Source organism: Orbicella faveolata, unplaced genomic scaffold (assembly GCF_042242905.1).
Source record: "Orbicella faveolata isolate gen_17 unplaced genomic scaffold, um_ofav_v1 contig_34, whole genome shotgun sequence".
Lineage (NCBI taxonomy): Eukaryota > Metazoa > Cnidaria > Anthozoa > Scleractinia > Merulinidae > Orbicella > Orbicella faveolata.
The window spans coordinates 7,454,951-7,466,512 of record NW_028301563.1 but is presented as its reverse complement, the minus strand read 5'-3'; the positions used below and the strand labels follow the sequence as shown (position 1 = coordinate 7,466,512).

Sequence of the window (11,562 nt, the reverse complement as noted above, 5' to 3'; positions counted from 1 at the left end):
GTCGAGTTCCGGGTCTTCGTAACCAAATTCGCCACCGCCTTCCGCCATAGCGATATATTTCAAGCCTGTTATTTTTTAAATTAGAAAATAATCGCCGGGATATAATACAATGTCAGTTATTCCAGAGAACCTTCGCCCAACGTACAGCGAAAAGATCGTACACGCCATGAAGGCCGAGCGCGCGGTCAAGCGAATCACCTTTAACCCATCCGAAGCCAGCCCCGGCAATACGCTGTACGTTTACGTGCCCAAGCTGAACGAGAACGAGGTTCTGGTGCCGGGCTCGCTAGCGCTTGTCTTTGACATTGACCTTGCGGGAGGGCACGCCAACAACTTCCTCGTCTAGAACGTCACGCGGGCGCTCGTTGACAGGCTGGTCGTGTCGTTTGCGGGAAGAACCCTGCAAGACACGGTTGGGTACGACATCTACAAAACTTTCGAAGACCTTTTGCTTTCGCAGGAAGAGCGCAACAACAGGATTCTCGAAGGGATTCAGAGCGAGGATCTGTGCAAGTTCCGCTCAAACGCGGGAGACAAGAAAAAAACGAGCAACGACTTTGAAAAAAAGCTGACTGAAGTATACGGAAAAAAGTACCGGATCAGGCTTCATCATGAGATCTTAACCGACCACGGCGTTTTCTACCCCCAGGCCCTTTACAACGACTTCAAGTTCGACGTAAAACTTGCCGAAGCTATACACGTGGTCAAAGATTTCGACACAACCCAGCTGAAATACAAGCTGACCAACATCCAGCTCGAGTACAAAATGATCCGCAGCAAGACTCTGGCAGACGAGGCGCGGAGCGTTTACTCCAGCGGCAAAGAGTTACTTTACGACCACGTGATGCATGACAAAGAGGTGGCCTTCAAAAACTACATTGACCCGAGGCTCACCATCAAAGTCAACGCCCAAAGAAGGTCACTGAAATCCCTCCTCCTCCTGTTTGTAGAGCCGTATACTGCTGGCCAAAGAAATTCAGAAAAATTCATCTTCCCCGATCTGACGAAAGTCAGCGTCACGGTCAACGGCTCGCCCAACATGCTTTACAACAACGGCATCGAAGGCAAGGACATGTGGGAAGAGGCCCGCAACTTGTTTGTGAAAGAAAAAAATAAAACGGAGCACATGGATATGACAAAGTTTTACACCGGTGATAAGTTCGGGCTTCTGATTGATATGCGCTCCATGGTTAACCAAGAAATGCACGGCAGCGGCACGCGCATTGTGAACAGTACGGACGGTGTCCAGCTGGAAATTGAGCGGAAAACCGAAGGCTCAGGCGACGTGAAATGCCACGTATTGGTCATCGCCGACTCCCAGTTAAACCCTATGGACACACAGCTAGAAGATGTGCAGTATTGAATATGAACATGGACCCCGGCAAGATACCCTTCAACGCTCTCATCGTGGGGCCGACTAATTCGGGCAAATCGAGGTTCGTGGTGGACCAGCTCTACGGCCCTTTCCGATTCAAGCTCGACTACATCTTTCTCATCTGCCCGACGTTCATGCACAACAAGACCTACCACCGGCTTGGCGAAAACGATCCAAGAATGGATGTGATAGTCTGCGAACAGCACGACGTGGAAAAGTGGTTGAAGCTCGCGAGATGGCTTTCCGAGGGCACCAACACGCTCATAATCCTCGACGACCGCGCGGCCTCCAAAGATGTGAAAGGGCGTACAGGCGAGCTGGTGAATCTCGCCTTTTCTGCCCGACATATGGGCATCAGCGTTTGGGCGCTGATCCGGGAGTTGATCGGCATAACATCTTCCTTCAGGGAGAACGTGGCGGCGATCGTTCTCTTTTACACCCCCTCGGCCAGGACCACGAAAGCCATCTTCGAGGACTACGCCGGCGAACTCTCCCCGGATGAGTACAAAGGTCTGGTTTCAAAGCTGAAAGAGAGAAAGTTCTCTTATCTTGTGTTCGCGCTTCGCCACCCGTACGGGGTAAAGTTATTTGAATAAAAAAAATGAAAGTTGTATATAGCCTTACACAATGGCTGGAGAAGACGCCGCGTTAGCAGACGTTATGAACCTTCTTCAAACCGAGCCCGAGCCTTCGAGTGGGCCAGCAGGTGGCATTGTTCCAACCGCTGGACCTGACATTCCTGCTCTTCGCGAGCAGCTGGCCGTACTCGTGTCCACAGGCAAAGCCAAAGAGGCAATCGGAGTGCAGTTGACCCATGAGCAGGTGAAGCGCCTGAGCGACAAAGAGGTTGAGAAATTCACCAAACGCTACGAGACTTACGTGGGCTCAAAGACAACAGAAAACCTGATCGACAGCTTCATTTTTCCTGCAACCAAAGCTGTCGGAATGACCGTCAAAATCAAAGACATCGACGCTTATCAGAAAGAGCTCAGAAACGACTACATCTTGAACAAAGAGCTCTCCAATCTGGCGGGCAACCTTGCTTTGAAGTGCGGCCGGTTTCTTGCAGCGACCAACGCGGCGCTGATCACCACAAAACATGTTGATTTTAGTCCACAGTTGCCGGAGCAGAGCCACCCTTCTCGCGATGAACACGGCTATCCGCTTGAGGGTGTTGATGAAGTACCCGACTCAGCGACTGCAAAATAACTGGCCAGCATTCATTAACAACTGCTGAGGGAGTGCTGACAAATTGTTAACAATTAAACTTTTTTATTTTGCTTAGAATGCGGTTCGCTTCAGAATGTCAACCGAACAATCCGAGAGCGCACATGCCGTCACGGCGCCTAAGGTCGATGCCACACAGCAAGCGACAACTCCGACTGCAACCACGCAGCGCGTAAAAAATCCAAAGCGTGTGGCCGCTGGAGAAATGGTTGCCGAAAGAACGCGACTGGCCCGGGAAGAACAGAAGAAAGCGGCCGAGGCTTATCACGCGGAAAATAAAGCAAAAGCCGCCACAGCGGCCCCTGAACCAGCCCCGTCTACAGAAGGTGAAAGCCCAAAGAGCGAAAGCCCAAAGAGCGGCGGCCTCAGCACCAACCAATGGATTGCTATTGGCGGCAAAGGCGTTTCCCTACTCGGGATCTATTACAAACGTGAAGAGCTCAAGGCAATGGCCAAGCCCGCGTTCGACAAATTCAAAACGCCGGTGCCCGCGCCTGAGCCCCCGAGTGTCGAGCCTGAACCTGCTCGCGCGACACAGTGAAAAAGAGGATTAAAAAAAATGATTTAAACTTTTGCGTGTAATGAATATCACGATGCCAAAACTTGACATTCCGCAGGTTGCCGTCTTTTCAGTAGCACTTTTTTGGTGTCGGGGTTGTATGGTTCGACTTCAACAAAAGGTTTTTGAAAGAGTCTCCCAACTTATCGACATAATGTGGTGTGAAACGGCCGAAGAAAAGGAAACAAGACGGAAAAAAAAAAATTGAAGAAAGAAGAAGAAGAAGAGAAGAAGAAGAAGAAGCCGCGGGAAAGACAGAGTAATTTTGTTTTAAACTTTCCCGAGTGGAATATATCAACATGCTCACAGTTGATGTTCACAAGTTTCTCGTCTGTTCCTTAAACTTTTTTGCTGTCTCGGATGTGTTGTTCTTCTTAAACAAAACGACCATTCGAGCGACCGCCGATTTTTTGAGTGCAGCATTTGACGGCAAGGTTGCAGAAGAAGAAGAAGAAGAAGAAGAAGAAGAGGCGTTGTGTGCCAAGTGCGCAGAAGAAGAAGAAGAAGAAGAAGAAGAAGAGGCGTTGTGTGCCATGTGCACAGAAAAGGCCGCGGGGAAGACAGATTAATTTTGTTTTAAACTTTCGTTCTTTACTTATATCGAACGCACCATTTCCGAGCTTGCCAAGACCGCCACTGAAGCCGCAACTCTCACTTTATTTGTCGCGGGCATCGGCTGGGTCGCAAGAAAGGTTGCGAAAGAGAATTTCACTTCCGATCCCAGCAGCAGCTTTATGAATTACGTGAAATTCACCGCCGTTTTGGCGGGCAGCATTGCGCTCAAAAAGTACCTCGAGGACTAAAAAATCCTCCCCGACAGCGTTTGAAATAATTATTTTGTTTTGAAGAAATAAAAGGCCGTTATATTACGCCATGGCAAGTATTGCAAGCGTCGACGTTCACGAGGCTGTTTCTAGATCCGCGAGAGAAGATGGAAAGAGCTACGACGAAGCACTCAAGGAGTTTCTTGAGCTTTTCTACAATACAGTTCTCAACCACGCCTGGATCGTGGCAAACGTTTATAAAAAAGAAGATGTGGAGTTTTTGAAAGATTGTCAAGTGCGAGCAGCCGAGGCGTATCAAAACGCCAAAGAAAAATTCACGAACCATCCCGTTGGCCTTCTCAATTGTATTGCGAACAGCTTTGTAATATTCAAGGAAAACAGGAATGAGTTATGATTTGAAAAAAGCTTCCGATAATATATAACCATGGCGAGCATCGCGATCATGATTGGTGGGGCTTTGTTGAATGCCGCGCTTTTATCGGTGGCAATTATTTGGAGAGGGCGCTTGGCGAGGGCGACAAAGCTGCGCTTGAAGAAAAGAAGCGCCATGACAAAGCTCTCGAAGATTATCAAGCGGCTTACGCCAAATACACGCGCGACCGAACACAACTTCTCGACTGGATCGCGGCCAACGCGCAATCAAAGGAGCAGGCCTAGCAGAACTTCACCAACACGGACTACGCCTTCAAACTCTACAACCAGGCACATCCCGACGAACAGATGGTACCCCCCAGGAGCCCAAGTTCTCGGATTTCTATCAGCCAAGCGAGCAGCAGAAAAAGGCGAACTCACGTTCGTGGACGCCAGGGCGCTCACTCTGGGCTACGCGGCCTTCCGGTTCCTTTAAACTTTTTTACGCCTTACTCATATGGACGCCAAACTCGCGAAGATTTACTACGGCCCCGGGGGCTACTGGAAAAGTATCGCCGCGATCAAAAAATTAGCCGAGGCCGCCAAGGTACCTGAAGAAACCGCAAAAAGGTGGCTCATCAGGCAAGCGCTCTGGCAGATATTCCTCCCCGCGCCGAAGCGGATTCCTCGGCCGAAATTCGACGTTGTCACACCCAACAAGGTCCATCAGGCGGACCTTCTTTTTCTGCCGCACGACAAGCTCCCCCGCGGCCGCAAAGTTTTCAAATACGCGCTGACCGTTGTCGACGTGGTCAGCCGCTACAAAGAGGCCGAACCCCTGACTTCGAAAAATTCTGATGAGGTCGCCCTGGCCTTTCAGAAGATTTACAAGCGCTCGCCTCTGGAATGGCCTGAAATGCTGCAGGTTGACCCCGGGCGCGAATTCATGGGCGCTGTCACACAAGAGATGGACAAGCACAAGACATATATCCGGCGCGGGCGGGTTGACGTTCACCGCGACCAGGCCATTGTCGAACGTTTCAACCGTACCCTGGCTGAGCGCTTGTTCGGCCACCAGTACGCCGTGGAAATGCTTCTCCCTGAGGGCCAGCGGTCCACTGCCTGGGTGAAAAGACTTCCTGAAGTTGTTTCGGCTTTGAACAACGAGGTCACAAGCCTTATCGGCAAGAAACCCGCCGTTGCCATCAAAGAAAAATCTGTTTACGCAAGACCGTCGACACCTTATTCACGGTCTGTCGGAAAACGCGAAAAAATCCTCCCTCCTCTTGTACAAGTTCGTTATCTCTACCAACCCGGCGAGCTTGAAGGGGACGTGAAAAGAGCCACGGATCCAATCTGGTCTTTGAAAGTTTTCGGCATTGAAAGATCTTTTTCCAAACCGGATCAACCCGTTCTCTACTATCTGCGCGACAAGCCAAAGCGCGCCTTCGTGCGTGAAGAGCTGCTCGTTGTCCCTCCGAACACACAGTTACCCCCAGAGCAACTTTGAAACTTCGGCTTCCAACCCTCTAAGTTCGTCATCTGTTAATGTTGACAATATATCCATGCAGGTGTACCCGTAAGCTTTCGTACATATACCATCGTCACCTATCCATCGCTTTAAATCGAATGGCGAAAGCGAAATTTTGTTAAGATGCATGCCATAGATCTCATGTCCCTCGCTTCGAAGAATGTTCATTCCATGCCATTGCTGCTTCGCGCCGAAAAGCGTTTCCTTGTAATGTTCATGCGTTATTTGTTTCTTGACAACATTCTTTTTCACGCCCTTCGCTTTTTTGATATTTTTTTCGTCCGCCTTCAAGATGGAGTACATTTTCGGTCTCAGACCAACGTACTCTGCAATGGGGGTTCCTGCACATTCGTCTTTCATTTTGCCCAAGACCTTTTTGTTGGTGTTCGAGTGGAGTGGATGCTCCTTCGGGTAGTCGCTCGTGTCGTAAAGGTCTATGTTGTTTTTCATGTCTTCGTAGACGTCTTCTGTTTCGATCAGAATCAGGAGGCTGTCGGTGTCCGTGTACAAGAGCTCGCACTTTGAGCCGTACTTCTTTTTAAGCTCGTTGTAAAAGAAGTCGTACATCAGGATCTTGCTGTTGTCAAGGATCGTCATCCCCGTGTAGACCGGCTTGTTGAGAAGCAGCTTGCTTTTTCGCAAGTCAGTCCCCGCCATGTCGTTTGAAAATAAAACATGCCTTGAGTACAAAGGGCTGGCGATCAATTTCCTTATTTTGTCCGTCTCGTTGCTGCGCACTATTCTTATGTCAACGCGGTTACGCAGGTTTTCCATGGTTTTGCCGAAAACTGAGTTGTTCATGAGCTTGTAAAAGTTCTTTTCAAATTCGCTCTTCGCTTTCTTCCTGAACTCTGTGTTCATCCGGATGTACGGCTCCATCCAGCGTTCTTGTGCACGCGCTTCAGTTTCATGCCCTGGTTCAGATAAAACTGCAAGTTTCTGCAATGCACAACGTAGTTCTTTTTGTTTTGAAGCGTTAGCAGCAGCTTCTTGCTGTCCGGGGGCTTCAGATCCAGGTCTTTCATCAACCCCTTTTGGTAGTCCGACATCCACTCCTTTTTTACTGCCATTTTCTCCGGCGCCAGGGGATAGCTGTTGTGGCCCTCGTGCAGTTCTGCAGGGTATTCAAGATCGACCTCGAGAATCCACTCATGTTTATCGTTCTCTTTCTTATTCAAGATGTCCTCCAATGCGGGCATGTCACGCTTCCATTTAAAATCTCTTGTCGGGAGGGGCTTGCACATCGCCCATCCGTAAAAGTTGTATGCGTCGAGATAGATGATGTATTTTTTTGGCTTGCTGGGGTTGTATCCCGGTACTAGCGGGTTGTTTGCCTTGGCGTATCTCTTGCTCACCATGGAGATTCCACCCCGCATTCCCCTTTCCACAAAGAGGTGCATTTCGTAGTCTGTTAAAAGCTCAAGCTCGACCCCCGTCTTTTTCAGAAGCGCATCCCAAGAGAGGCCTGGCGACGTGTAATAATGCACCGGATCTAACCCGTACTGCTTGAGGCACAGGTTTCGGAAGTTCTCAAAAACATCCGCCAGCAGCGCGACGTCCGTTTTCACAAAATGATCGTGATTATCGCCCAGCGTTTTCAATCTAAAAGCCTCCCAGACAGCCTGCGCGTGCGCGTACTCTTCGTCTGTTATCTGCCCGCCGTTCAGCTTGCTGTAATACTTGTCTTTGTCAGGAAGCCTCGTCTCGCTGAATCTCTCCCATGAGTCCATGTACTCGTAAGGGTAGATCCCTTTTTTGTAAAGCAGGTCGCTGCCTTTCGAAATCGTTGATGTTATTTTCAATGCCTCCTTCGGTGTTGCGCTTACAAGTGAATCAAGGCTTCCTTGCAAAAAGTTCAAGCTGTCGATGAAACGCAGACCTCCGACCGAAAATGTGATACATTTCTCCATGTTGTTGGCGACGCATTTCACCTCTTTCTCCAGCTGCGACATCGCTTGCATCAAGTGGTGCGCGCCGTAGCCCCTCAGGTTGTGGAATACAACTGGTATTGGGTCCGTCTTGGGGTTAATTCGCAATTTCTTATTGCATTCGCTGTGAGCGGCTCCGCGAAACCTGCCAGTTATGTGGCAATGGTCCTTTACTGCGTCTCTGAAGTTTTTCTTCATCAAAGGTTCTGCGCAGAACAAACATGTTTCCTGATTTTTTGCAACCCATTCGTCAATTTTGTCTTTTTCTTTTCTTTCTCTTTTTGGCCCAACAAATTTTATTTTTTTGAGCGCCGCGTAATAACAACCTTTGTGACTTTGGCCGCAATAGCTCCATGTGTCATGGTCCCAGATGGACATTGAGTCTAAGAATTCGTCTTTTATCAAACTTTTGTTGCAAACGTGGCAGTCGTTTGCGTTTTTGAATTTTTTCCCAGTCTTCGGCCGTCATATCAATCGGCTTTGGTGTGGCCAAACTCTCTCTTATTTTCTCCTCTTCTTGCAGAATGTCGCTTAAAAACTTTCCCACCGCGTTTTCGCCCCTGTGATTGTTCGAACCTACCACTTTTCCATCGCTTCTCACAACAAGGTAAGAGTAACCGCATGCCTCGTGCATTTCGGTCTTCTCTGTGCAGCTTGTTTGCATTCTCTCACGCTCACAGCCCAGAATCTTTCTGATAATTGCCTCAAAATCCGCGTAAATAATGAAAGGCATCTTCATCTGTTTTTTGAAGTTTTGGAAGGAAAGGATGTTTTCCCCCTCTTTCGGTATCTCAATCCTTGTCGGCCTGCCGTTCACACCGTTGCAATGTTTTTTGTGGCCCACGAGCAAGTCTGCTTTTGAGAAACCGGTTAAGCACAGCATGCAAAAGTGCTTTGCGTTTCTGTTCTTGGTCTGATCGAAAAGCAAAGCGCTTTCTCTTTTTACGCAACAATAGTGCTGGATTTCCCCTGACTCGATTAACATCAGGTTTATCCGCGGCACATTCGCTTCTTTTTCGCTTATCCGGTGCACGATCACACAATCGTTTTCCCAGCCAAATACGTTAATTGCGAGTTTCGGGTTTTGGGCCTCGAGCTTTTCTATCTGTTTTACCGGTGTTGGGAAATCGATGCCTACGTAGTTGATACCGTCGTTGACCGGATATTTGCTTGGTCTTTGCGGGTTCTTTCCGTCTTTTGGAGGGAATAAAGCGGCTCTGATTGCCCACTTCAGGCATTCGTTGTCTTTGTTTTGCACGTTGATTATTGCCTTCTTTTTCGCTAGTTTGGCTGGAAGAGGTAAATAGGTCCCTCCGCGAAGTGGCTGGTAGCGCGCAACATTCACGTACGCGATCTGTATCTTTTCAACAACCCATCCTGATCCCTTCTCGGACCAGTGTTCTATTTCTCCTTTTGCGTTTTCAAGGAATTCATCGAATTTTTGTTTTATCTGTTCCTCATCATTCCTTTTGAAAACGTGCGGTTCATCGTCTTTGAAATAGTACTCCATATATTGCGTTTCGCCGTTTCTTTCTATTGAGAACTTTACTTGTAACCCGAAACTTACTTTAGCGCTGTTTAACCTTTGGGTTTCTTGTTCAACCAAATCGGTGATCTTTTCTTTGTTTTCTCTTGCGAACTTCAAAAGATCTTTATTGTTTGGGTTCCTTTCGGATATAACCATTCTCCATACACGGAGCCATTCTTGGAAATCGTTTTGGGATATTTGGAACCCGTCGTATAATGCGGTAAAATCTGGTTCTAACGGTTCTGGAAGGTTTGTTTTTTCCTCCCTCGGTATTGTGCCGTAGAACATTTGCAGTACATCGGACGAATATCTTGCGGCAGCCATGTCGGCGTATACACTGTGCATATACTTGTTCAATACGAAAATATTTCTGGCACATTTTTGTATATACTAGTGAACGACACATCCGCGCATATTGATTACGGACGTTGCAGCTTCGCTGGACCCTCTATTTCGCCAAATTTTACTGTTGTGCTGTTGCGTTACACACACACGGTTCTGGCACAGCACTCACGCAACACTGTGTCCCTTGTCGAAAATTGGTTGTCGAAAAAGCACTTTCGACGACTGCTGTTCTCGTTACACACACACATATATAGTGAGGGTTCTGGTCACAAGCGAGCGCAACACAGTGCAAGCGTAACACAACTCCGAATCTTCAGATGAGGAGTTGTGTTACGCTTGCACTACATTACAGTATCTACATTACTCAGGTGTCCGTATTAACCAGGTTCTCATAATAGACATAACAAACACATGTTTTATCGGTGTGTAAGTAAGTAATAACTTTATTTCACATTGCCGATGTATTTAGCTTAACAGAGCTAATTGAGGACGCTCTAAATTACAATTTATTGTAATCAAAAAAATGGCAAAAGATATTGAGTATAAAGTCTACCTTATCTAAAATTATATACATATAAATTTACTGAATTAAAATCTACTTCCAAAATATCTGTTTAATCTATGTAACTGAAGAACAAATATACAAATGTCTCGCGCTCAATTTTAAGTTCCCTTGTCAAGTGCAAGAGAGTCAATACTCATTTCGATTCTTATAGTAAGTTTAGTGAAATTAAAAGCTTTCATTTTCTAACAGATTAGAATTGGTACATAATTACGAAAATCTGCAGTGCGCAAATAACCAGTGTCTGTAACACGAGGTTAACTTTGTATACGAACTTACCACACGGGAAACAGGAAAATGTCCGTTGTCGTTATTAACCGGTCTCCTGGCCTTACCTTATCTCCTTATCTCCTTGTCATTATCATTGAAAGCAGCAAAAAAAAAAAAAAAAAAAAAATAGTTGAGGTTTGACTGAGCTTCAGAGATCGCGTGTTTTGAAAGGCGTAATAATTCAACGATTCTTTCACTTGATGTGGTTTACAATGTTTGAAACATAAGCACCAGTGAAAAAAAGAGCAAAAATAATTAAATGTTACAAGGAAACACAGACAACCAAGCAGCAAGATGGAAAACGAAATAAAAACAAAACAAAACAAAGGAAACAAGCAAACTTTAAAACAAGAAAGCAAACATGAAAACTAGGAAACAGACATCAAAACAAGCAAACGAACCAACAAGCAAAGTAACAAACATAAACAAACAAACAAACAAACAGGAAAACTTAAAGATACGAAAAAAAGATATTACCGACAAACAAGCCAACTCGAAACCAAATTGTGAAGTCAATATAATAAGCAATCAAAGAAGCAGGTAGCAACTGTCTGTCCTTATTTGTTTTTGTTTTTGTTTTTTTTTTTTCAGAGTGACTCCGCTTACCTTTATGGTGTACGAAAACGTAATTCACGCTCTTATGCCGTCCAGTTATCATCAAGGGAATCAATAACAAAATAGAACATGCCCGAGCAGTCTGAACGATGTCCTTTATACCTCAAATGTCTCAACTGCACCCTTGGTTTGAGGACAAGGATTTAGTCGGAAGTGGCCTTCAATCAGGAAAAATCTAGAAATGGGTGTATACTTTTTTACCACAGTTTTAATATTAAAAGACAGCTACAAATGATAAGAAAAGAGGTGAAAAACCCTCACGAGACATTGTAATGGAGCTGGAATTTCGTCCGGTTTGATGCAACAACAAGCAACATGCATGTTCTTATTGGTCATTCCTTGGTTACGTGCTTGATTAACAACTTGAGTCTGGTATGGTCGACTCAGGCTGATTGTTATCAATCTTGACATTGAACGATCTTTGGAATGCCTCTAAATTAGTATTATCAGTAAAGTGCTGTACATGATATACTTCATTCCGCGCGA

General features: G+C 46.4%; 1 protein-coding gene and 3 pseudogenes across 1 annotated transcript; 3 read left to right on the top strand and 1 right to left on the bottom strand.

Moving 5' to 3' along the window:
- The first annotated feature begins 109 nt into the window (after positions 1-109).
- On the top strand, positions 110-1,363 carry LOC149104502 (uncharacterized; annotated as a pseudogene).
- Positions 1,364-1,633: 270 nt separating this feature from the next.
- On the top strand, positions 1,634-2,584 carry LOC149104501 (uncharacterized). Its single transcript, XM_089272237.1, has one exon. The coding sequence runs from the start codon at positions 2,003-2,005 to the stop codon at positions 2,582-2,584; it is 582 nt and encodes a 193-aa protein (XP_089128363.1). The 5' UTR covers positions 1,634-2,002.
- A 1,450-nt stretch (positions 2,585-4,034) lies between these two features.
- LOC149104500 (uncharacterized) lies at positions 4,035-6,381 on the top strand (annotated as a pseudogene).
- A 304-nt stretch (positions 6,382-6,685) lies between these two features.
- Positions 6,686-9,608, bottom strand: LOC149104499 (uncharacterized; annotated as a pseudogene).
- Between the last annotated feature and the right edge of the window lie 1,954 nt (positions 9,609-11,562).